Consider the following 24,687-nt stretch of genomic DNA (forward strand, 5'->3'; position numbering starts at 1 on the left):
CGAGGGTCACACAATGTGAGGGTGTCCATTCACCTGTCAGCATCTAAACTCACCATCAGCTCCCCAAAGCCCCTGGGCAACCACTGCCTGTGTCAGCAAATACCCCCCACCCAGAAGTGCTTCCAGAAGCAAAGCTCCCTTGGTGCCACAGGCACACAAGCACTGGCTTTCAGGACAGGCTGTGACAATATAAACAGAATAACAGAATACTCTTTTAGCCCAGGGAAGAGGCAGAATGACTTTGCTCCCACTGAGGTGACACAGCACTGCCAATATGGTTTCTGCAGACTGCTGTAACCTCTCTGCTTGGCTGCCTCTCAGACCCCCTTTTAACAGCTTGTTTAACCCTTTGACCAATTTCAACCAAAATCTGTGATCTTATGCAAAAGTTCCTACAAGTTTAGTGTGGACAGAGGGAAGGAATGCAGAAATATTCACCCTTTGCAAGGGAAATGCTGAGTATGTGGTAAGTTTTTGTTGTGACGCCTACTGGGCAGCTGCTGGGCAGGACAGCTACAGCTTGGAGCTTCTGGCCCAGTTCCTGCTCTGGAAACACTGAGAGATGAGGGTGGTGTGTAGGAGAAACAAGGAGCATTGCAATTTGCCTTAGGGAGTACAGGTAGGCATGAGCTGGAGCTACTGTGGTCAGAGCAGACATGGGAAGGGCACCAAACTCTTTAAGAAGCCCTTATTCCTTCATTATACTGCTTAGGGGATGGTTTGCTCAATGCAGTGACTGGATTTTCAGTGCACAGTAACAAGCAAGGTATCTCATGGTCACAGTCAATGTCTTGGCAGGTAGATCCATTTAGTGTCCACTTAGGGAGGTGTGGAAGAGCCAGGTCCTCTTGCTCTTTCCCTCATGCCTAACCCCAAGCCCTGGCTCACCCCCAGCCCCCCAGCTTCCCCACAGCAACCTCTACCATCCCTCAGCCCCCAGTGCTGAGTGCTGCGTGCTCACTGTGGGAGGCATGTGCAGAGCTGCCGGCAGCCAGCAGCACAGCCAGCCTGAATTGCATTCCTCAAACCCTGTTTCCCAGCAGGGCGCTTATTCCAGGGCTGGGTCCTCCCCTGGCTGTACTCTACACTAATGACTATTTCCCCTTAATAGATTACCTGTGCCATTGTGGAGCTGACATCTCACACTGGAGCCTTGCTTGGTTTCTTATCATGGGAGTGTGAGGAATGATCGTTCCCCACCGACACCGGTCAATAGCAGTGAGTAAAAGGCAGGAAGGCAGGCAGACGATAGCAGGAACATGCCCCACAGAGGTGCTGTTATTCTTGGGACAGGAGGCTACTGTGGAGGAGGAGGGGAGCTTGGAGGGTGGATGGGGGGGTCCCGTCACTGCTGATGCTGGCTGGGGCTCTGCAGCTGAAGAGAAGCATTGGCTCAGGATGGTCAAAGCTGGGAAGGGAAAAAGCGAGGAGGGAAAGGGACAAAGTGAGGGGAGCTGAGAGCCAGGCTGAAGAGCACAGACAGCCCGGCAACCTCTGGTGCATGAGGGATGCGGGAAGTGGGCTGTGGCTGAACATGTGGACCATCTCGGTGATCATCTTCTGGATTTCAGCCGTTCTGGTAGGTGCTTGAAGCTATTTATTCCCAATTGCATGGAACTGTTTTGAATGAATAAGTGCACCTCTATCCCACAAAGTCGTCACGTCTTTGCTTTAAAAGGTCTGTGTGTAAGCTGGGATTTATTTTCTTTTATTCTTGCTTCTGCTGCTTCCCACACTAATTGACAGTGTCCAGACGGCCAGATGCTGACTGCCTCGGTTTCCCCAGCTGCACAAAGAGGACGGTGTTACTGCTTTGGTAGCTCAGGGAGGAATCTCCTCAGGGGAAATGCCCACCATTGCTAATGCCTCCCCTGACTGGAGCAGAAGGAATATAAAGTGATATTTGCCCCACGCATGCTTTTTTCTTTTAGCTTTCCCCATTGTCTGGGAACTGATGTGCAGATTGCTGCTGTGCTCCAGGTGCCCAATACCATCAGAAAGACAGCTGAACCTGGAGTGTCATCTCTGAGTCCTGTTCAAGTGCTTTCCAATCCTGAAAAGCACAGAAAATTGAGGCTGAAATCTGTCCAGCCTGGTTGTGAGAACTTAGGAGACAAACCTTTGGTCTATATAAAGAATCACTGCTGCATTGGCAAAAATCACTCTTTGTCCCTGCAGGGGATCTGTCTTGCCCTCTGATAAAACGTGAGCTCTGCCTAGAGGTTTTAATTGCATAGGGAATGCAGTCTGCATTGCTTTGATTGTGTTTCATACTAAAACATTGACTGTGCTGGTTTTCTTGCCATTTGGGTTTCTCATTTTTAAGTACCTCCAAAAGGCTCTGTAAATAGATGTCTTTATTCAGGGTGCTGCCTGAGAGCATCTCCTTCTGCTTACTCTCCTTCCAGTCCTTCAGAATACAGATCTTGTTTACAGCATACAGCCTGGTATCCTTTGCTCTCCCTTAAACCACTTGTGAAGCTTGGAACACTTATTTTCAAATTAAACTGTCTGGGAATTCAGCAGCTGCAAATATTCTTTGTATTAAATAGCATTTAGATCCACTCCTTCACAGGTTAAGAAATGCACTTTGGGCATCGAGTTAGCACAACTGTTTCTGCTCAGAACGGGATTGAGATGATTTGATTTGACATGTCAAATTTTCTTTAAAGAAACAAGAAGCGTAGCTAACATGGTGGCTAACGTTTGTTTTACATGTGCTTATACTACAACGAGCCACCCGCATGCAGACCAAGCCAGTTCTGTTGATCCCTTTGAATGTTTAACACTAATGTTGGTTTTTAACATATTTCCGAGGTAACTCCTGGGAATAATGCAACAGATGTCTGCTTTAGGTCTGAACAATTGCATTTGTTCTTGTGTATGATGAAAACATTAATTGCTTTACTATTGGTAATCAAATGTTCAGCAACAGGGAGTGATAAATAATGTTTAAATGATCTGTCAGTGTTTAGAAATGATCAAATTCAGCCTTCAGCCAACAACAGAAGCAGCTAAACGCAATTATGTTTCCTTGGATGTGTTACTCCATTTGGATGTCTCTCTCTTTTTTTTTCCCAAGATCAAATGGATTCAGTGCTTTTAAATCCTGGTACCAGAGAACAACTTATTTAACCTGAATTATCTGCACAAGGAATTCAAGGAAAAAAATCATTTCACTGTGAAAAAAAAAAAAAAAAAGATTTATTTTGGTTTTATTCATTTCATAGCTCATGAGGAGCTATGCGGTTTGTCATAATGGGAACCTGGGTGTAACCTGTGCTTTCATTGTTTAAAATGATGGAAACAGGCAAAAGTGGTGCAAGTAGCTTTTCCTGTTCACTGGGGACCAAGCGGGTCTGTTACAAATGGGAATCAGGCTGACATGTTGTTGTGTGTGGGGATTTGTTATCATTAAGAATACTGCAAGGTGTAAAGACTGGGATCTCATCCTACCTTATGATGATTTTCAGTATATGCCATTTTAATGGCAGATTGATGTTCTGTATGTTAATTTTGGCTCAGCAGCATGTAGCATAAACTGCACGTTCAATGACTACATCAGGACTGAGTTAAGACATACGCCTTAACTCTTCCTTGTGAGGAAGGAGGCCGGGGAAGGAGGCTGGTGAGAGAATGAGCGCAGGACAATTTACAATCAGATTTCTTGCAAGAAATCTCAGTGAGGTGCTGCTGTTGGCTTGGCTCCCGAAGCTCTATGATCGGTAGCAGGGGAGCAGGCTTGGGTGGGCTGCAGCCAGTGGACATATTTGGGCTGGTTGTGCAAGTGAATGTCACCTAGGAAAATGAACAGTGAAGGTCTGTGGTTTAACACTGCCAGAAGTGGGTGATTAAGTGCTGCAGGGGAGTCCAGCAGTTCCCTGGATGTTTCTTCAGTCCTTACGAGGAGCACCTTGCTCAGTAGGCACTTAATTTGTTTAGCAGAGTAACAGATTCATTTCTCTCAATAACAATGTCAGCAAATGGGAGAAGGCAGGAACTGAGTCTGTACTTGCCTACTGCTATCACAGAAGAGCAGACTTAATTAAGAAAATTGACTGTATCTCAAGAAAATACTGCCCACAACCAATCGACAGCATCAAATGGAGAACAGGAGCACAAGAAGGCAATTCCTGCTAAGAAAGTTTTAAGAGGAAAAGTAATTCTGCTGCTTTTATATTTGCAGATCAGGGCTGTCCCTCCTGTCTGCGACCTCCTGAGTGTCCTGAAAAAGGAGGAAGAAAACTGTGCTGAGATTTTGTCCCTGGAGGCAAGGAACAGAACACCTGAAAATGATCTCCTAAGCTCAGGTAAGGGTGGGTGAATGTGAAAGGTAGAAGCTGTTCTTCGGTCAGGTGGGTGGCTCAGTACCCCCATGTTCCTCCAGCAGGAGGCACACAAGCAGTTATTTAAGCAACAGATGTTGTGTCTGATGAGCCATCACTTCTGGGGGTGGGTTTGTGTCATCCATTACATCCTGCAGACTGAACTGATCCTGGATGAATTCTGTAGAACATGAGGTGGCAAAATCCTCATCAGCATGAGCGGTGACAGTGCTCCATGAGATGTGCTCTGTTTGGAGCAAGACTTGAGGATTTTGCTTAGTTTCAAAGCCTTCCTCTCTGCAAACACACCTTCTCTTGGCAGAGAAACTCCCACCAAATAAACAAGGACAGGGTGCACAGCTGCCCTCATGTAATGGTTTCTGAAGAGAAGCAGAGGAATTTCCTTCTGCTGGTCTTCATTCGATGAGGATCTGTTACCTTGGTGAATTATAAAATAATGGTTTTATTCCGGGAAATAATGCTTTTAGTCTGCAAATTTGTTCATCCTTTAATTATCTGCATGTCTGAGTTCTGTGTGGAGATAATCCTGCAGGAGAAAGAAATCCTGCAGGAGAAGAAAACCAAAGCTCTGGGGATCTCGTGCCTGTTTTCGGTGTACCACGCAGGAAAAGAGAGCGGCTTTGCCCAGTATCATTCTGAAGCTGTTTAAACTCTTTGTCACGCTGTGCCTCTTTATGTTTACACAAGGATCATGAAAAGAAAACACCAGGCTGATTCAAAGTGGAAGCTTTAGAAAAGTTGAAATGTGAGCTAAATTTTTCACCTCTGCTTTCCTTTACCTTTCCAGCACCATTCAATTGTTCCCAGACTGGGAGGACTGGGAGCTGAGGAGGGCCTGATGTAAGCTCAGCACAGCCCAGTTTGCTCTGTGTCTGGCTGCCGTAGATCAGAGCTGTCAAGGACCAGAATGGGATGCTGGGGTTGGTTTGTAGCCGGCAGGACCTGCTCTGTCCCATCCAGTTCTCAGCAGCTCCTGGAAGGACTCCACCTCACCCAGCAGAACATCCCTATTCCTGTAGCTGCTTTGGTCCTTGGGTGATGCTGCACGGTGCTTCATTGCTGGGAGATGTAGCATGGTGTTTCGTTGGTGTGAGATGTTGTATGGTGTCTCATTGCTGGGAGAAGTTCCACAGTATTTCACTGTTGTCTCCAGGCAGATGTGCAGGAATGTGGGATAACATGAGCTGCTGGCCTTCGTCTGCTGTGGGATACACTGTCAGTGCTCACTGCCCCAAATTCTTCCAGATGCTGACTGGGAAACAAGGTAACACCAAAAAGTACATTTTTTTCCTGAGTGGTGTTTGTTCAGTGTGGGTGTTCAGAGAGATGTCATCATCAGGTCTGAACTTAAAGAAAATTCTGTCCCTTCAAAGCTGGATGACCACTTAGCAGCTCCATTTCCATCACTAAGCTGAAGGTGAGAAAGCCTGGAGTTAAAGTAGTAAGATGTTGCAAGAGATTGTTTTTCTTAGCCAGACAAAGAAAAGCATAGGAAATAAATGCTATCATGTAAAGCAGCTTTATCACTTAATTTCTTAAGGAAACAAAGCTTTTTTCAGTCTGTCTGTCTTTCCATTTCAAATAACTCTCTGGCTGGTCTTAACCAAGCCTGACAAGAGAGCAGAATTTCACACAGCATTAAGCTCATGCATGCTTTGGCAGAACCAACCCGCCAGGCAGGGGGAAAGGATCCCTTCTGTGCCTTCCTCAATAAGCAATCTGCTCTGGGGTTCACCCACTAGCTGTGACAGTCTCCATACAAAGAAGTGTACGAGTGTCCCAGTACAATACAGTAATCTTGAGCCATTAAGCAGTAGTTTCTGCCTGCTTTCTGCTCAGTTCTGCTTTTGAACAACGTCTGAGAAATGTGCTTCCATTTCTCTTTGTGAGTTAATGATTCAAACCAGGAGGAGAGCTCGGCTTTCTTTGGTTATAGGACGTGGATTAATGATGTCCAGTGCTTACAGAAAAGCAGACATTGATTTTGTGGAAGGAGAAACAGGAGACAACATATTAAATTGTCTAATAGGGTTTAGATATCTAGGAGGATAAGCATTTAATGCTCTTTAAATACAATCAGACACAAATTGCTTGAATCAAAAGAAATACTATGTTGCTTTCTGCACTCGCCAACAGCAGCTGCCCGCTGAATCCTATAATCTTCCACAAGGACAGAGGAAACACTATACAAAGCCACAGATTGCTGAGAAAAATCATCTGTCGGGCACGAGCTCACAAATCTTCAGCCCAGCGATACTGAGCCTTAAATACCTTCAGAGCAATTCGTGCTGGTGCAGCCACTAGAGGGATCCGCTCCCTGCCTCTGCCCGAGCAGCCAGCATCGGCACGGGAGGAAAACAGGAATTTGGACATCCAAAGGTCATAGCTACATGTCAAATGAGCATTGCATTATCTTGGAGACAGATAGGCTAACAGCTTTCAACTTTAGATGCCCTCCTGACTGAGAAGCTGAGAGCTGAGCCACTTCTGATAAGCACTAATCAAAGTGACCGTGCTCAAAACAGAACTACTCCAGGCTGAGCAGTCCCAGCTTTCTCATATAAAAACTTCTCCTGTCTCTTGGTCACCTTTACAGCCCCACATTAGACAGAACAGAGGGGACAGATGTTTGGGAGAGCTCATTCTCTTCCTTTTGTTGTTGCTGTACTGCAGCAGAATATGGAAAACCTAGTTTGAAAAACAGTTCTGGCCCTTCCGGTGATGCTAAGCTGGAACAAGATGTTCATAAAAGCATCAGATTAATAATGTGGTACTGACACATCCTGAGCTCTTCCCACACGACAATCTGAGCACGTTTGCAGTGCTTTGCAGTTGTACAGAGGTGGGTGCAAACCAAGCGTGATCACTCTCAGGTCACCAGGATTAGTTCAGAGGCAGCAGGAGCCCCTGACTGTCCTGACAGCCCCGGCAGGGCTCCAAAAAGCATAAACCACTGTCAAACACCGCTGTGTGCATATCTCTCTCTGTTCTCTGAACGCTGCAGGGATGTTTTGCAGAAACTGGATGCCTCAGAGTCCCTGTGGCTAATTGTGTACACAAAAATAGGCTTTTAAAGCATCTTCTATCAAGGTTTCCACTAAGAAGGGCTGCCAAATTCAGGTTTTCATTCCCAACAGCAGTGAAACAGGGTACTGTAAAGGGTGTCTGCTGCTGTACAGATGTATGTGATTAGGACAGCAGGCAGTGGTGTTATTTCTTTGTGAAAGCTTCTCTTCAGCCTATAGCCTATACCTGCATGGTAGGGCCATTTTCTGCCATAGAGATTGCAAGATGTTCAGGGCAGGACTACCTGCTTTCACAATTAGTGCAGGACACGAATGTGGGCACATTCAAACTGGTCCTGCTTAACCATGTGCAATTTGGTGGCTCCAGTCTCACTTGATTTGGGAAGTTGGATGCCCAAATAGATGAGAAAACTGCCCTCTGTGGACATCTGTCTGAAAGCAAGACGAATTCTGCAAAAGCCTCTTTTACTCCAGGGACTGGGAAGACAGCCACAAAGGACTCAATGAACCTAAATGTTTTGCTTTCAGAAGTCTAACTTCACTGAGTTAGCCTAGTCTCTGATTTCCATTAAGCATAAAGTAATGCCTGGACCTCACTGTGGGGGCAAGCCTTTTATTTTCTATCTAAATCTCACCAATAAGAGCTGTGCCCCTCTAACCTTTTGCATTCTTTTCAGACTGTGACAAAACACGATACAAATCTGAGTTGGGAACATCTGAGTAATTTGTATGGAGTATGAATCCATGATTGAACAAGTCGTATGTTTGCTGATCTTGGAACACTGGCCAAGAAATACCAGATGTACCGAACACTATTATTTATGTTGCAATTAATAAAAACACATCCATCACAGTCATCCCTCAGTTGGCAAACAATATTATGACCCACACAAACACACTGGGCAAGTATCAACAGAATCAGCTCAGCTGCATTTCACCTCCAGCTATGCAGAGAGCACTGCCCGGGGAGAAAGTGTTCCATTGCTCTTGGAGCAACCCTACACATTGGTGACTGACTAACAAAGGTACAATTGGAAATGGTTACACCTGGTTTTACCTTTTTTGTTGTTGTTAACATACAGGTTTCGTCTATCGAAACTGCACCAGCGAGGGTTGGTCCGATCCATATCCAAGACCAGATATTGCTTGTGGCTACAACGTCAATGACACAACAAACGAGGCGAGAGTAAGTCTGAGTGCCTGTTTCTTCTGAGCCCTGGGGGAGGGATGTGATCAATCTGATAAATAGAGACTGAATAATGTAATTTACCTCAGGTAGGATTGTGTGTATGGGTTTTCTTCAGCACAAATGTTTCTTCAAAGGCTTGCTGACATTAAAACTTCAGCAGCTGATTTTACAAGAAAATCTACTTGTTAAGAAAGGAGGGACAGCCTTCTCTTGCTGCAGGCTGATTTCTAACAGATGATCAAAGGTGAAGATGAGAATATCTGTTCTCCTGCAGCGTTCCTATTTCATGACCCTGAAGACAATGTACACCGTTGGGTACTGCACCTCCCTGGTGACGCTGACAATAGCCTTGGTGGTCCTGGCCTCTTTAAGGTGAGGAAAGCATGACTGATTGGGTTTGATCAAGACCTCTGGTCATCTCTGCAAACACAAACACTTCTGGTGTCTTTCACAGCAGATTAAACATTATAAGTATAACATAAATCACATAAATCAGTGATAGGAATGAGCTCAGTTCTGTTTCCCAAAACATCTAAGAGATTTTCCTCATCTTATGTCCTTCTGTCTTCTCCAAAACGTAGCTGAACATAGTTTGCAAGCTGAAGTTTGCATCATCTCCATGCTGAGATTTTGCCATGATGTCAGTGTCTCTGGGGCAGGCTCCCTTTCCTCCTGCTGTTCTTCTCCTCACATGAGACTAAAACTTTGCTCTAAGCACTGCTGTATTGACTTCTGGAAAAGAACTGCATGTTTATAGCAGTGACCTGACACAGAGCTTATCTTAATGCTTTTTTATAACCTGGAATTTGCACTTTAGTCCTTATTCAGTGACCAGTATGCTAGACCAAGCATATTGGAATGAAGTCCTAGTTCTTCTGGCAGTGTTTGCCTTTTCTTAGTACCTGAGCAGAGCAGATGTGACTTCAGCTTTTCAAGGCCTTCTTTAGGGTGTCCTTCTTTGGAAATGCACAAACCTTCCTTCCAGAGACAAAAAATCCCAAAACCCAGTGTTTTGTCAGCTCAGCATTAAAAAACAGATATGCTTTGTCTAGGAATGTAATATTCCTAGGAAATAACTTCACAGGAGTTCTCTCATTGTTACAGGAGACTTCGCTGTACAAGGAACTACATCCACATGCATCTCTTCACATCGTTCATTTTGCGAGCCTCATCAAATTTCATCAAAGATAATGTTCTGTTTTCCTCTGAAGACACAAACTACTGTGAGGCATACACGGTAATCCCCCACCTTCCTGCTTGCTCCATGCTTCAGCTTCCAAGCAGGATCCCATCTGTAGTTAGCATGCAGGGAATGAAATCTCTGTCCTAGCTTTCTGTTTATCATACTGGGGGAGGTACGAGGATGAAAAAGGAGCCCAGGCTGGAGCAAACACACAAACTCAGGTGTGCTTCCTCATGGCTGCAGATAACGATTTGCAGGTATCTAGGAGCCCACCAAGTGTTGGAGCAGAGGACTTCCAGGCTGCTCAGAAGTAGGTGTCTGCATTCATCTGCTGGACAGCAGTGACTAGTGTCCACAGAAGGCACCCAGAGTTCAGTACATGGACACAGAGGCACCTAAATGTGGGTGCCACAGTCCATGAACATGGGATACACCACCAGGGTGGAGATCCCTACATGGCTCATAGATCCTGGTAAATGGTACTCAGGGGGAAAATAGGAGAACGCATTAAATACTGCTGACTTGCAGAGAGCTGGTAGTAAGATATAGGTTTGCAGCTTCGGGATCTGGAAAAGGCCCGCATAAGTTTGGAAACGTGTTTTTCCTCTTCTTTTAAGCGACAGCAAAATATCTTGAAGGTACTTGGGATCAGGGTCCTGGAAAACAAGTTCAGTGCTTTAAACTCTCTTGAAAATAGATACGAATGACAGCAAGATTTAATTACCCTCTGTTTCCTCAGGCTGGCTGTAAGCTTACCATGGTCTTCTTTCAGTACTGCATCATGTCTAACTACAGCTGGCTCCTCGTGGAGGGTCTGTACCTTCACTCTCTCCTGGTCATTTCCTTCTTCTCAGAAAGGAAGTTCCTTTGGTGGTTCATCGCCCTGGGATGGGGTAATGGTTCTCCTTTTTGTAAGAATAGTTGTCAGTCCATTGTGCCTCTGGGATGGATTTGTGGAGCAGTAACTGGCTTTTTCAATTGCAGGTGCCCCAACCGTCTTTGTTGCTGCATGGGCGACTGCGAGACAGCTCAGTGAAAATGTGGGGTAAGCTGCTTGGAAAGGGCCAAGTTGTGCCAACTGCTGTGGGGATTTCCTGCAGCCAAGCAAATCAATTGCCACTTAATTGTGGTGCATGACTGGATCCAAGCACAGGGGGAGAGGAAAAGTCCAGCTGAGCAAGCTGAGAGGGAGCTTCAAATTTCATTAGAGCATTTCTAGGGGCAGGAGATGACTTTCAAGTATGAATTTATCTTGCGAAGTTTTAAACACCTGCGCTTCATCAGTGAAGCTTTGCTCTTTTCTCCCTCATAAAATTTAGAATCAGGAAAAACATCCTGCTTCAAGGGCAGGATACACTTCTTGTCCAGTGCAAGTGGGTAGTTTTCTGCTTTCCTCAAAATGTCGTACCATACAAGTGGGGACAGAAAATTCACATTGCAGAAGAGGGAGTAGGGACCTACCTCAAGTGCAATACAGACTAAATCCCTTTGAAAACACACCCAGTGTTTTGATAGCTGAATGCACCTTCTCTTCTGTTTTTGCAGGTGTTGGGATGTTAACACGAATGCCAATACCTGGTGGATCATCAGAGGCCCCATAGTTGCGTCTATTTTTGTAAGTCTTTTCTGGAACGAGTGCATTCAAAGTGCATTTTCAAATACTGTCAAGTTAGACATCATCTACTCAACATAATTTAGAAGTTTGTTAATGAAGCAGTCTTAGACATGTGCCCAAACTGGTGTGGCACATGAATTACTGCTTAAGCAACTACTGCACAGCAGGGATTAGTCAGTAACCAATGCCCTGAAGCTAAGTTGCAAGGGAACGCTAGGTTGTCCTCCCAAGAAGCAAGAGTCTGAAGATCAGGTTTCCACATCCTGTTGAATTCATATGAACTTGGCTGGCTTGTGGAAGCTTGTTTTGGACTGTTTCAAGGGAGCAGGAGAAACTGAGATGCTGTACATTTCAGTACAATAGCCTGTGTGTCTCCTGGTCACTGCCCCTCTTAGCAAAGCCAAAAACAACTTGCCTTACACGACCATTAACCTTTGTTTTCGGCAATGAAAGCAGCTCACAGGTTTCACACACTGTAGGTCAGTAGACTGCAATTAAACTGCTAAGGCATTACTCACTGAAATGAGATACAGGCATTGAAAGTCAGTGTGAACCTGCCGGGTGAAAGGCAGAGCTGATGTAAAGAACACTTTGGCATGAATAATACCTTACGTCTATGGTGTGAGCATTTGCTGGTGCTCACCTTTGCAGCTGTGGGTAGCGAGGCACTGGAACTGCTTCTTGGAGATAGTTGTTCTCCCAAGTGTGGTGCCTGGGGGACTGCAATGATTCATCTGAAGCTGCGTTAGAGAAAGGTGAGAGCTGCTAGGCTAGCAGCCTTCTGGCACCCCAAGCCAGAACCCAGGGCTTTGCTGAGGTTTCCATGTTGCCAGCAGGCTCCACTATATTTTCAAAACACAAACTGCAACACTTACACACTAGAAGTGGTGGGTTCAACCCCGTGCTCATTTATCACTAAGCAGTCCCTTCAACCCCACAAAAGCTGCGGAGCACACAGGGGTCAACTGTGCATTTACTTTTCCTAATGACTGCAAGGTGAAACCCCAGTCCTCGTTCATCTCTTGGAGTTCACCCCCATCCCCTCGAAGCCCTGTTCTGCCTCGGGCGGAGCCGTCTGCATGCTCCTGCCTGCTCGTCTAGCAGAGGCTTTTCTCAAGCCCATAAGCCACATAAGCAAACAAACAGCCAGTCCTTGAGAATTCAGATCTAATCTCTTTATTCCTCTCAGCACACGGTCCTTAGCAGTTCAAAGGGCAGAAAATCAACACCGATAAGCTCCTTTGTGCTCCCTGACTAAGGTGCATTGCTGTGCTGCTCACTGGCAATTCCTTCCAGCAGGAATCCTCCCATTCCCAGCAGATTTTCATCAGTAAAAAGCCTACACGGCTGACATCAGACCTTCTGGGTTAAAAAAAACAACCAACCAAGCAACAACCACCACCACCCTCAATAGAATCTTCAGGCCTGAACCCCCACTGTATTTCCCTGCCTTTCTTTTGTGCCCACAGATAACCAACACTGGGGAATCCCTGAGGGGCCAGGGAGGCTGGGACAATAATGGAGACAGACACAGCTACTAACATACAGGCCAGCCCCTCCATTCTCCCTGCTCAACCACAACACACCCAGTGGCTCTGCTGAGGCCTGGCAGCTGCACTTGTATTCATGGGACATTGTCGTTTGCTTGACTTTCTTAATAATATATATTTTTTAATTTTTTTTTAATTATTATTTTTTCCTCTCTCCAGGTTAATTTCATTCTCTTTATTGACATTTTAAGGATCCTGATGAGGAAGCTCAGCTCACCTGAAGGACGGAGCAGTGATTTCAACCAGTACAAGTAAGTCCTGCACACTGCGACTTTATGCTATGTTAGCTCTTCTGGGCTCCTCCTGCCCCTTCTACACCAGGTTTCCCCTTTGTTTCTGCTCTCAGGAGACTTGCCAAGTCCACACTTCTCCTCATCCCACTCTTCGGGGTTCACTATATCATCTTTGCTTTCTTCCCCGAAGATGCGAGTAGCGGCACGATGGAAATCCAGCTGTTTTTTGAGTTGGCTCTTGGATCGTTCCAGGTAATATTTGACATGTGACTCTTCTTAAGGCAATAAGATGAGAAACACGTAGCTGTGCACAGAACAGAGCCCTAGTGGCAATAACAAGCTGCCTGATTTTCTTTCAGATATCTCCTCCAAATTTAAAAGCTGAAATTGCAGTTCTAATTCTGTGACCGCAGTTCTTTTTATCTTTCAGGGTTTTGTCGTGGCTGTACTGTATTGTTTTCTTAACGGTGAGGTGAGTTCTGTATAGATAACATTCTTTTCTGTTGCTCAAGGACATCTCATGAATTAGTAAAGATAGGTTACACATTTTATCTGGGGATTTTCTTCCTGGATACTTAACATCACCCCTGAAATGCCTCCCAGACCTAGCAAACCTAGGTCATCTTATGCCACATGCAAACTTCACTGCTTAACTATTGCAGCCCTTTCTTAAATCAGATGGCGTTGTTAGTATCTGGTGGTGGAGGATGGGGGTACCACCCCACCCACTGTCACACTGAAAATCAGAGCCCAATCCTCACATATGATGTCATCATCTATCATACCATGTATTTCCTCTGCTTGATCTTTGGGAGGGAGTTTAGAAAAAGCTGTATCAGGTCTTGATTTATTAGGACTCTCATAAGGACAGCTAGTCTCAGTAAACAGCTTCACTAATAATTAAACAAAAAAACAGGTTGACATAAAATTGCATAGCTGCAGCAGCGCTATCTCCAGAAGTGACAAGATACAGGCCCTACCCTCATCCCTTACGTGGGGCTTAAATAAACAAAGCCAGACCTTGGCAAAGGTGACAGTCTCTCCCTTTCCTGTTATACTGCTCTCCTCCATGCAGGGCTCCAAGATAAATCAGCCAAGCTAAGCATTTTGTCATCTTTCTACTTAGGTTCAGCTGGAAGTTCAGAGAAAATGGAGGCAGTGGCACTTAAGCAAACACCTGCGCCAGCAGCTCAGCACCTCAGCGAGTAATGGAGGAAGTGGCATAACTCAAGAGATGCAGGTGACCAAGGCGAGCCCACCACAGGACAGAAAAGCAACTCCCCAAAGGTCAAGTGTGCTTTAACACTGCACTTAAGGGATGCCTCCATGCTCAGATACACATGGTTAAATCTCACGGACTGTGCTGGGAGCTTTGTGTATATATCCCACAGCAGGACTTGGCTATAGACCAGCACTTCTTGAAGCACATCTGTTCATCTATATGCTGCGTAGCACCGGTGTTGTTTTACAAGGCAAAGTGGGCCAAAACACTATTTTCTTCCTTGGGTTTCTGACCACAGTTATTTATGTTTCTGTCCATGCTGATATTTTTAAGTTGCTGTTTGTACCTCAAATGTAGCTCCTTGTTTTCTGTATGGCTCCCTCCCAATCCTAGGCCAGGCTGGTGGGTTTCAGATGTTTTATCTTCTGATGTTGAAGCTAGAAGGATATTCATCTTTGCAAGATGTTAGTTACAAACCATCCTTTGGTAAAGCCCTTGGGTTTCATATGCAAAGTCAATTCATGCTTAGAATTTACCAGGGTTCCAGGTCCTTCAGTTATGGAGGACAATGATGGACACAGTAAATAGAAACCATGGTCAAGCTTTTGCTTCAGCTGTGTCTATACACGCATTGCTTGGGTATGCTCCAGTGATGGCAAAGTTTTCTTTCTTTAGCCCTTCTAACAATGTTGATCTTGAAAATAACAGTGGTCCAATTTGTGGGTTTTTTTTTGTACAACTTTGTACAGTGTGATGAACTGCACTAATGACAGATGAGTGGTAATGGTCTTAATTTGTACCATGGTGGGGGTCAGTGTAATGCTATAATGTGGTGGAAAGCACAGCCATAACAGTGGGGTGACAGTCTTAGGCTGCAGCTAATGAGGATGAGCCCAAACAGAACCAGCTGTAAAAATAAAGGAAGAAAAATCCACTTACCTTTGGAAGGCCTCCAGCAGGCAGGGATCTACAGCAAAACACCCTTCCCTCCGCTGCCAACCCTTAAATGTAGTCTGGGAAGGGGTGCATGCATCCTGGCTCCACCCTGGTTCCACCTGGCTCCACTCTGGTCACTCAGTGTTCACCTGAGCTCTCCTGGGCTGGCACTGCCTTCCCACCAGGTGCCCAATCACTGCTTCAAGCTGTGACTTAGCATTTCTGCTATGATGGGTCAGCAGTTGGACTGGGTGATTTTAGAGGTCTCTTCCAGAGTCCATTATTCTATAAACAGGAAAGAAAAGAGGTACTGATCTATGGCACCCACCTCTGAGATGCCTACACATAGATGAAGAGTAACAGGAAAGTAAATCTCAGCAATGCAAAAACCAAGAGATAAAAAACATCCATTTGGGTTCAGAGCACAAAGACTCCAGCTTCAACGCCCTGAAATTACCAACACAAAGGCTGAGCGTGAACTCCATACTCAGCATTCACCAATTTTCCCCTTCTCAGTACTTAGTCCTCTATATTCAGTGGATGGAAGGCATTTGTTATCAGTGCGCCCTCTTTCAGACAAGCAGCTTAACATCCTCCTAGGATGCTGGTGCAAAACCTGTGACAACCTGTGGCTACTCACTCCAAGTCACCCAAGAGGCTGTGCAGCTCTGCAGACAGCAGCTCCTTCAGCCCTAACACCAGCGCAGTGAAACGTAAGGTTGAATTTAAGAGGAAGTGACTGATGATTTTTTTTTCTCCCAGCGCAACAACGAGGAAGTTCCCAACAAAACCATCAGAAGCAAAATAAAGAAAAGAAGCAGTACTGCTTTGCAGTGAGTTGCACAATGTTTTGCTGAGCACCGAGGGAGCTGCAGCCAACTGTTTCAGAAGAGGGGTTGTGCCAGTTCACAGGGGTTGGAGCCCTGGCTGGAAAACAAGTGAAACCAAATGAAGGAGAGGGGTTAGAAGGGCTTCTACATGCTCAGCACTGGGAAAGAAAACCCAAGTAATGGGTAGCAACTTTCCTGTGACGTGTTCTCCAGAGTCACAAAGCCAAGCAATGCTCAGCCTGCAAACAAAGCATCCCTCAAAGCACAGCCCACAGAGCTGATATGGGCTGAAAATGAAAGTGGTATTAGTCCAGGATACATTCATTCCTAGCTGGTGTGGCCTAGACTATTATTTCTTTGTTCTTATCCGCTAGCAATGGTTTGTGCACAAGTTTCCAACTAAAGCTGAAAACACGGCAAGTCAGAACAGCTCATTAACAGGAGGCGGTGTTCATTGCCTTGCTTTTAGAAGATACTAAACCTTATGAGACAGACCAACGGCCTCTCCCATCAGGACAGCATCAGGTGATAATTAACTTGCTTGAGATTACATAAAGCAATGCAGTGGTGATGCTGGAAGTGTACGATCCTTGCATTTAGCTAAACCTATTAGCACTGAAAGCCTTAAACAAAACCTATGTAAATACATCTATACTCAGACACTACTTCTCCAGGCCAAATGAGCACAGCTGGAGAAAGAAGGAGGATGCTCCAGACACAGGGTGCGGTGTGGGAAAAGGGAAACAGAGGACACAGGAAAGAGCTTTTTAGCTGGTAAACATACCACATGCAGCAGGAAATCATTCAGGCCTGCAAGGTTATCTCTGTTTCCCACAAAACACGGCTGACCTCCCCTTGTTTCATAACACAAGCGAGCAGGCTGAGTGGGTTGGTGTTTGGGATGGAGGGGAATGGAAAGGGGTGTTCAGTGGCTGTGCAGCCACATCTCCTTCTGGGGAGCTCAGCAAAGCCTTAGACTGACATGTTTCCCATCCAGCTGGGTAAACACACAGAGCTGTGCCTGGGGGCTACATTAGCCCTGCTCACCCCCACCCCTTAAACCTGCATTTCAACCTCTAACTATAAAGAGGGAATGACGATTCCGTTATTTCAAAGGCATTTATTAAACAACATTCAGGAATATTGCTCAGCACTTCCACAGGCTTCGGAAAATGAACAGTCACGTTCACCCTGCATTGGTAAGTCAAGCAGTACAATACAAAACCAGTCAGAAAAAAAGGCTCGGTGTTTTCCCTTGAGGACTCCTACCCCCAACAAAAGAGCTCTTCTGCAGCGAGCAGAGGGCATCCTCAAATCATTCTCAATTGCAAAAAGTCTTGCAAGAACATAAAGGCTAATTGTCATCTGCCTCCCCTGCAGGGCAGGAGGCACCAGCTGGGGCACACTGCACCCTTCCCCAGGGCTAGAGCTGCAGGCAGCATCCCACGAGCAGCTCAGTTCTAATAGCAAATGCCACCAGGAAGGCATTCAGTGAGGACACACCCAGGTTTTTGAGCAAGGGAGGATTGTCCTGCCCACAACAGGCACCCCAGAACTGGTGCTCTGTGCCTTCAGGCATTCAGCCATCCCATAACAGCAAGGGGCAGCCATCTGGGACCAGACCTTATGGACTTCAGGGCAGGAACCCTGATCAAGCCCCAAGGCTTAAGGTTGTTTCCTAACAGTCCCAATTTGAAGCTGCTCACTTGTGTCTCTCTTGGCCTTCCTGCTGTTGTGCTTTTATCTCAGGTGAAAAATTGAGTTTGATTGCATGGGAATTGAGAATCTTGCTCAATAACTATCAGACTACAGAGATGAAACACACAGAATCACTTGTCCTAGAATGAAATACAAGCTGTTCTAGCAGCAGATACAAAAGTCATTCAACCAGAAGCCCTCAAATACCATGAGATAAATGTGCTCTGGGTCAACAGCAGTGTACGTGGGAAGAGCTGACTGCATTTGGGACAAACAACCGACGAGGTCTTTTGCTGAGGTCTTCATCAGACACCACGCAGAACTTCAAAGCTACAGAAGTTTCAGAGGTTAACTGGGACACTGGCAGGGAGTGACCAACCTCCACGGACTTCCACCAGCTGCAGCAGGTCAAGAGCTCCTCCCATCAGCTCTCCCAGGTTAATCAAGGGTTTGTTCTGATCAGGAGGACCGACAGTTCTCTCTACCCAGTAGAAACATAACAGGAGACTCACCTAGAGGATGAGCTCATTGCACAGTGACTCTGATGACTGAAACATTCCAGCCAAGTGGTGTGTGACAGGACATGGCCTGCCCAGCCAGTGTGCCCACCCAACCATGCTCCTCTTGTCGCAGGGGGATGGAAAAGAACCCAGGATGAGTAAAGTCCCATCACAGCAAACTATATAAAGGGGCTGTGGGATGGCCACTGATCTACAGAGAATGGGACAGATGCAGGGAACACAGCAGCAGGACACAACATGGGATCAGATTGAAGTCTGCATGCCTTCACTTTCAAAGAGAAAGAAGGAGTAGGACCCAGCAGAGATTTTCAGTAAGCTGTGCCAGTACACACAGCCAAGCACAGGTAACCCATCCCTGAGATATAACAAAGCCATGAGGTACACTGGAATTGGACCACACGTGGGCTCCAGAGTGTGGGGAAAAGCCTGGTGGTACCAAACCACAGCAGCACAGGCTGGGTAAGGCCCAGGGCTGAGCCTGCTGGTGTAGGCTGCAGCCTACCATCCCTCGGCACACTCAGTGGAGGTCTCCTCCTCTGTTCATCCTTCCAGAGAGCCACATGCAGCCAGCTGTAGTCTGTGCCTACCATGCTGCTCATGCAACCTAAGGCACCGTGTCCTTTTCAAACTTCATTAGGCTCCCTTTTCTTCCAGTCTAATTGGCAAAGCTGATTGCGCAAAGGCAGAGCACACCCTTTGCACCTAGATCTTCCCTGCCCCATTCCAGGGGTGCGTTATGCTGTTGATGTGGAGCCCACTGATCCCGTTGAGGAAGAAGAGGAAGGCAGCAATGAACTCACACCAGTACGTCAGCGTGAAGCCGGTGAAGGTGAGATGATCCTTCATGAGGATCAGGAAGCTCAGAACCCCTGTAGCTGACAGTAGAAATGAGCCGAGGATAAGCACCGAGCCCATGGACCACTTCTTTCTTGAGCTGGCGTCTTCGCAGACTTGGGAGACCATCAGGAGCTCCAGGCCGAAGATAGCCACGGCCACGGCGGAGGACACCATGCTGCGGATGAGGATCATGCCCACGTTGAGCCCCTCCACACGGGCCAGGCGCAGGTCGGTGACGCACCGTGGGGCACTGTCATTGCCGATGGCACAGAAGTGCCACAGCCCAAAGAGCTCCCCCCTCGCCAAGAGCCAGCGGCCGTCACAGACAGAGATGGACGAGAGGACCACAGCGATGGCCACGCACAGGATGATCAGGCTCCGGATGAAGGTTTCAAAGAAGGCTTTTTGGGGCCTCCTGTGTGCCAGCAGCCTCTGTGCCTGAGGGGAGGAAGGAAAGGAGCAAAGTGGCAGTTATGAGAGCTGTGTTAAGCTGAAATGAGGCCAGATGGATGAGGTTGGGGGATTCATAGAAATAATGCCAGTGTTTGAAGCACTGTAGGTTGGCCACACCATGCCACAAAGCAGTGATGGGTTGTGCCCGAGGCATAAGACAGTGGGGCTGCCCTTTAGGCTCCCTGGCATCACCAAGGCTGCTTGCACGCCAGGGCCCAGCTTCGCATGCCTTGTCCCACACTGAGCTGCCTCCTGGCAGGACTGGGGGAGCAGAGAGTCCCCGGGAGGACAGAAAGTGATGGCTGAGAATTGTCGGCTCTAAGCCTGGCTCTGCACCCCCGGGTTTGGGTCTCTGCTCCAGCTCACTGCTCATCGAATCCCACCAAGGGACTTGGGAACCCCAAGCAGCCCCATCAACGGAAGCAGTACCGAAACCGGGGAGCACACAGAGGTCCGCCCGGAGTAAGAGCCCGCCGTCGGGGCAACGAGCGCTGCACCCTGCCGTCCCCGCCCGCCTTCCCCCCGCCCAGCCCTACCTGTGCCCCTATGGCCGTCATGCTGCCTGCACCGCTCGCCTCCAAGTCGCTGGGCCGGGCTGCGGCCGCGGCTCTTTATGGCCCCGGGGGCGGTGGGCTGCCCGCCCGCTCCGCCACGCCCGCGGGGCCGGGGCGCCCTCCGGGCCCTCCCGCGGCTGAGTCAGCGCGGGCGGAGCTCAGCTGAGCGCTCCGGGGCCGCAGCTCCGCGCTGTGCCCCGCGTCCCCGCTCCAAGAGCCGCCCCGGCACCGCACGCAACCTGTGGCTGTGCTCGCTCTTATCGGTTCCCAGTGCACTTCTCGTTACCTATCTCCACCTGTGCTGTCAGCAAAAAGGCTCTGCTCGTAAAGTTTTATGCCCTGGCTCTTTTTCTTACTCGTGTTTTGCTATCTTGTGATGAATTACCGATCCCTTTCTGCAGCCCACTCCACCACCGATGGGTGTAGGAGTGACTGCACGCTCCAGGTCCTTGGCAGAGCAAGGCAGCCATCCTGTGCTGATGGTGTCGGCTGGACACAGGCAATAGGTGTCTCTCGCTGCCGGGATTTGGCTTGGGCAGTTCCCTGGAGCATTATTTCTTGTATTTTTCTTCTAGAGAAAATCATTCTGAAAAACATGTTTACGCTGGGTTTTGCAGTTCACATTTGAATGATAATTCTGACCTTTTTCTTCCTCTTGTCCTACAAAAGCAGTTTCTCTTCCAAGCCTTATACACGATTGCATTATGTTTCTATCAAACACTGCTTTGGGATTTTCCTCTTCTGCAGCACTCAGTGGATTTGTGCAGGGTCTGCTGTTAAAGCTTCCTCTGTGGCCTTGTGTTCTGTGCCAGTTTTTGCTTCCTGAGCTTGTTTCCAAGCAAAGCTGATGCTTGCTGTGTCCCTTAAATTTCAGGTTCACTGTGAGTGTGCTATTTGTTATACAAGTTAAGCAGTATTTCCCCAGCTGTACTGAGACTCGCTGCTGTATTTCCAGCTTTAGAGTTCTAGATTTAACAAGGCTTTCTGGGGATTGGAATCTCACACAGGCTGTGCTGTCTCATAAGGGAGGTCCATTCTGGAGCCTGTAGTAGGACTCATGGGCCCTCTTGGACCTGGGATACTGCATGCTTTGCTGCATGAAATAGACAAACCCTGCTTGCACATGAGGGTGCACACAAACGCAGGCTGCAGCCAGGCAGAACGCAGCCACACTCAGTAGCAAACACCCCGCAGGACTGATGCTTCTGTACCACAAGGCTCAGTCCTGCAAAACACTTGGACTCCTAATTAACAAAATAATTAAGCTTAGATCTGACTTTTACACTTGTGTTTCCCTAATGGCTTCAGCCATCTATTTTGTGATGAGAGGCGTGTCCTGCTGAGCAAGCGCACATCAGGGAGCAGCAGTGGGAAGGCGCACGTGAGTGAACACATGCATCATCTTCACAGAAGGAGGAACTTACAGCAGCTAGTTTGGAAACCAAAATGTTCCATTGCACGCGTGGGTCCTTGAGCAGACAGTGTTACGTGCCATGTTGGCTCAGCAGGGAAAAGGACTGGCTAGAGGTGGCGGCCGTGCAAACACAAAGTCAGTTTCAAGTCCTGCCTTTAATTTGGTTTCCCCCAAATACAAACTGCAAACCAGAAAGAAACTTGCAATGCAATTAACACCGGGATGAAATTCGTCCTTTTGGATTCGCTCTTTGCAGAAGTTGCCAAAAGGAGGATGCAGATAATAATGGTGTGTTAATTAGTTACCAGCAGCGTCTCTCCTCGTTGTGGGGCCGGAGATTCCTGCTGGTAGAGATGTGGGATTTATCAACCTGCCGGAACCGCGCATCTTTCTCATGCAGAAGAACAATTTTCCCCTTGGAACAAAGGGAACCGATTCTACTTTCTGCCTTTTCCAGATAAAACATCGGGGCTCCTCAAAAGACAGACTGTGGGAAAGCATCTTAGGACGATCGCTTTGGAAAGCTCTGCATGAAAAGCTTTTTGCAACAACAAGAGATCTATACCTAAAGAGGGAAAAGAAGAAATTGATAGTTTTGCTTGCGGAGATGTTAACTGCATCACAACAGTATGGCAAACAACCTTTAAAACACTTCCAATGTATTTTTGTTTCAGCTGTGTTAATTCACTCGGGCTTGGGACAGAGCCAGTTTCATTATTCTGTTTATAAAGTCCCATTTCTCCATTGTTTGAGTGGGTATTTCACATCCTCTCCCTGGAGAGAAAATTTTCAGGGAAACGTGTTCATAAATAATGGAAATTACCAGAGCTCATTGTAAAACATGGGAATAGCTTCATCTGGCTCCGTCAGCTTAATGACTCAAACACCAAAGAGCTTTATCCAGCTTTTCTCCTGCAGGAGCACAAAGAACATACACTGCAGCTCAAAGTTACTTCTAAGTCCATTGAAAAGAAAAATCCTTTCCTATTAATTCTTTATAACTCTTGAGGTGGCAACTGACCTGGCTAGGAATTTCAGTCTTTGTTTCTATCAGATTTCTGTCTCAAGCTGAGTTCCCAGACAGAACTTGAGCTGATCTTGGAGACAATCTGGTCCTCGGCACCTTGTATGCTGACACTTTGGGAGATTAAAGGGCTGTATGAAGGACAAGATGGTTTTCTTCACATCTGCCCAAAAACGTGAACATAGGCAGTTTTATGAGGAAGAAGCTGTCTTGCTTCATCGTGTTGTTTTTTTCCCCTTCCATTACGTAAAAAATTCAAGTTTGAGAAGCTGTGTCCAGCTCAGGCTGGGTTCAACCCAAACCCAACTTCTGGAACAGGGTAACAAGTCAGCTAGTTGCTGGCAGAAGTGCTCGAGTCCTGCAGCTTCTGGGAACTCAGCACAGTTATACTCAGCAAAACATGCCCCAGGTGACCAATATATCAAGAGGGGGTTTGGGGCTGTACCAGGGCCCTACAGCTCATACCAACCCCTTGTCACAAAGGCTTCAGCTCACGGTTTTCCTCACATGGCTGCAAGTCCCTACAACTGACAGGGCAGCCCTCACATGCACAGGGACGTAGTGGAGCGTGTAAAGAGGAGATGGCTCCTGGGCCAGATGGTTTCGCTTTGCCTCCTGGCTGCATGCCTCCCTGCTGCCAACGTCCTTACGGCACACACCCAGCCAGAGGCCATCACGCATTGCCAACATCCCGCTGCAGAGCTTTGGGATCGCTCATCCAAATGATACAGCAGCTGTTGAGGCTCTCATCACTTGTAGGAAAATGTTGTTAATGTGCTGCCCATCACAGCGACTTTCACATCCCTCTATGACTAAATCTAGTGAAAAACAAGAGGATATTTTCACAGAATCACAGAATTATCAAGGTTGGAAAACACTATTTTAAACAGGACTGACTTAAAGGAGGCACTTTGTATTCCAGAACCTACCACTGTGTTACACTACAGAGACCCAACATCAAGGGCCTGCTTGTTCTCCTTTGCATTCAGCTCTTTGTGGAGACCTCTACCAATAACTCACTGGCTTAGGACACGCTGCAAAACTCATTTCACTGCAGCTACATATTCAAAGTTATAAATACCAAGTACACTGAAGTAGTGGGCATACCTTTCTGATTCAGAGCTCAGCTCAGATGAGCAGCGTGCCTTCTCCTCCCAGCACTGCTATGTGGGGAACACCATGTCTTGCACTCTTGGGTGGAGATGAGCAAGGTGTCTCTGGCTATGGCAGTTAAGCAATGTCATTTTGATGCTTGTCAGGGTGTGGAATCACCTGCCTGAGGCAGTCCAGACTTGCAAACAGAACAAGTGTGTGACTTAGAATCCAATGGGCAGAGATTATACAACATCCCAATTTGTCAGGACTTTGGGCTCTATTTCACGACAATAAGGAACTTCTCACTGCAGTGCCTGATCTTGGAGCGACAAGAATCTTTACTAACACAAAGACTATTGCAGAAAGGAGCTGCTGAGCCACCAGTTCCATGTTCAGGCTGTTTTTCATATCACTGCTTTCACAGACTTATTGAGCTCGAGGTATTTGGACCAGAGGTTCCAGGACTGCAAGGTGTCTATGTGATATCAACTGGTCTTAGTTCACAGCACTGACAACTTGCAAGACAGAGTAACTTCAGAAATTAGCTGTGGTGTTCAGAAACCTATCCAAGCCTTCCATTAATAATCAATCCCACCAACATGGTCCATATAGCTCAGATACTCACTCGCTTCAAACTGGTGTTGCCCAGTATTGCCAGCTCTGGGCACGCTCTAGATAGCTGCCTGTATTTGAAACAGCAAACACAACTGTCATTTATTTTTAGCACTATCACCAGGGTCAAATAAGTTCAAAGGTTAAAAGAGTGGTATTAGGAAACACGGTCATTCCAGATTAGGACTGGAGAGTTTTGATAGAAAGATGGTCACGTTCTGCACTTCCCCTCAGACTGCCTTTCAATCAAATAGGAAATTGCTTCTCAGGATGAACAATCCGTTATGGGCCTGAAGCAGCATAACGATAGGGAATTGTTAGAGCTACAGAAGGAGGGTTACATCTTCAA

The 24,687-nt window shown here is 46.9% G+C and overlaps 2 protein-coding genes and 1 long non-coding RNA gene across 5 annotated transcripts; 1 reads left to right on the top strand and 2 right to left on the bottom strand.

The window, feature by feature from the left end:
• Positions 1 to 999: 999 nt before the first annotated feature.
• Positions 1,000 to 15,074, top strand: SCTR (secretin receptor). Of its 2 annotated transcripts, none has more exons than XM_015868802.3 (13): positions 1,000 to 1,579; positions 4,187 to 4,310; positions 5,500 to 5,610; positions 8,455 to 8,558; positions 8,836 to 8,933; positions 9,666 to 9,798; positions 10,484 to 10,637; positions 10,729 to 10,789; positions 11,290 to 11,359; positions 13,069 to 13,160; positions 13,256 to 13,394; positions 13,573 to 13,614; positions 14,269 to 15,074. In XM_015868802.3, the coding sequence occupies exons 1-13, from the start codon at positions 1,355 to 1,357 to the stop codon at positions 14,443 to 14,445; spliced, it is 1,530 nt and encodes a 509-aa protein (XP_015724288.2). In that variant the 5' UTR covers positions 1,000 to 1,354; the 3' UTR covers positions 14,446 to 15,074. The 2 variants fall into 2 exon arrangements, with proteins under 2 accessions (XP_015724288.2, XP_032301915.2); XM_032446024.2 differs by having other exon boundaries at positions 1,217 to 1,579; positions 10,517 to 10,637.
• A 2,161-nt stretch (positions 15,075 to 17,235) lies between these two features.
• TMEM37 (transmembrane protein 37) lies at positions 17,236 to 20,223 on the bottom strand. Its single transcript, XM_015868803.2, has 2 exons — positions 20,176 to 20,223; positions 17,236 to 19,624 (listed from the first exon to the last, which is right to left on the bottom strand). The coding sequence occupies exons 1-2, from the start codon at positions 20,194 to 20,196 to the stop codon at positions 19,052 to 19,054; spliced, it is 594 nt and encodes a 197-aa protein (XP_015724289.2). The 5' UTR covers positions 20,197 to 20,223; the 3' UTR covers positions 17,236 to 19,051.
• Positions 20,224 to 21,743: 1,520 nt separating this feature from the next.
• Positions 21,744 to 22,726, bottom strand: LOC146760084 (uncharacterized). 2 transcript variants are annotated; one of them, XR_014948310.1, is made up of 3 exons: positions 22,629 to 22,726; positions 22,431 to 22,519; positions 21,744 to 21,951 (listed from the first exon to the last, which is right to left on the bottom strand). It is a non-coding gene; the product is annotated as an uncharacterized LOC146760084 (long non-coding RNA). The 2 variants fall into 2 exon arrangements; XR_014948309.1 differs by lacking the exon at positions 22,629 to 22,726 and having other exon boundaries at positions 22,431 to 22,569.
• Positions 22,727 to 24,687: the final 1,961 nt, after the last annotated feature.

This window comes from Coturnix japonica, chromosome 7 (genome assembly GCF_054131305.1).
Source record: "Coturnix japonica strain WE chromosome 7, WE-NBRP24, whole genome shotgun sequence".
Taxonomy (NCBI): Eukaryota; Metazoa; Chordata; class Aves; order Galliformes; family Phasianidae; genus Coturnix; species Coturnix japonica.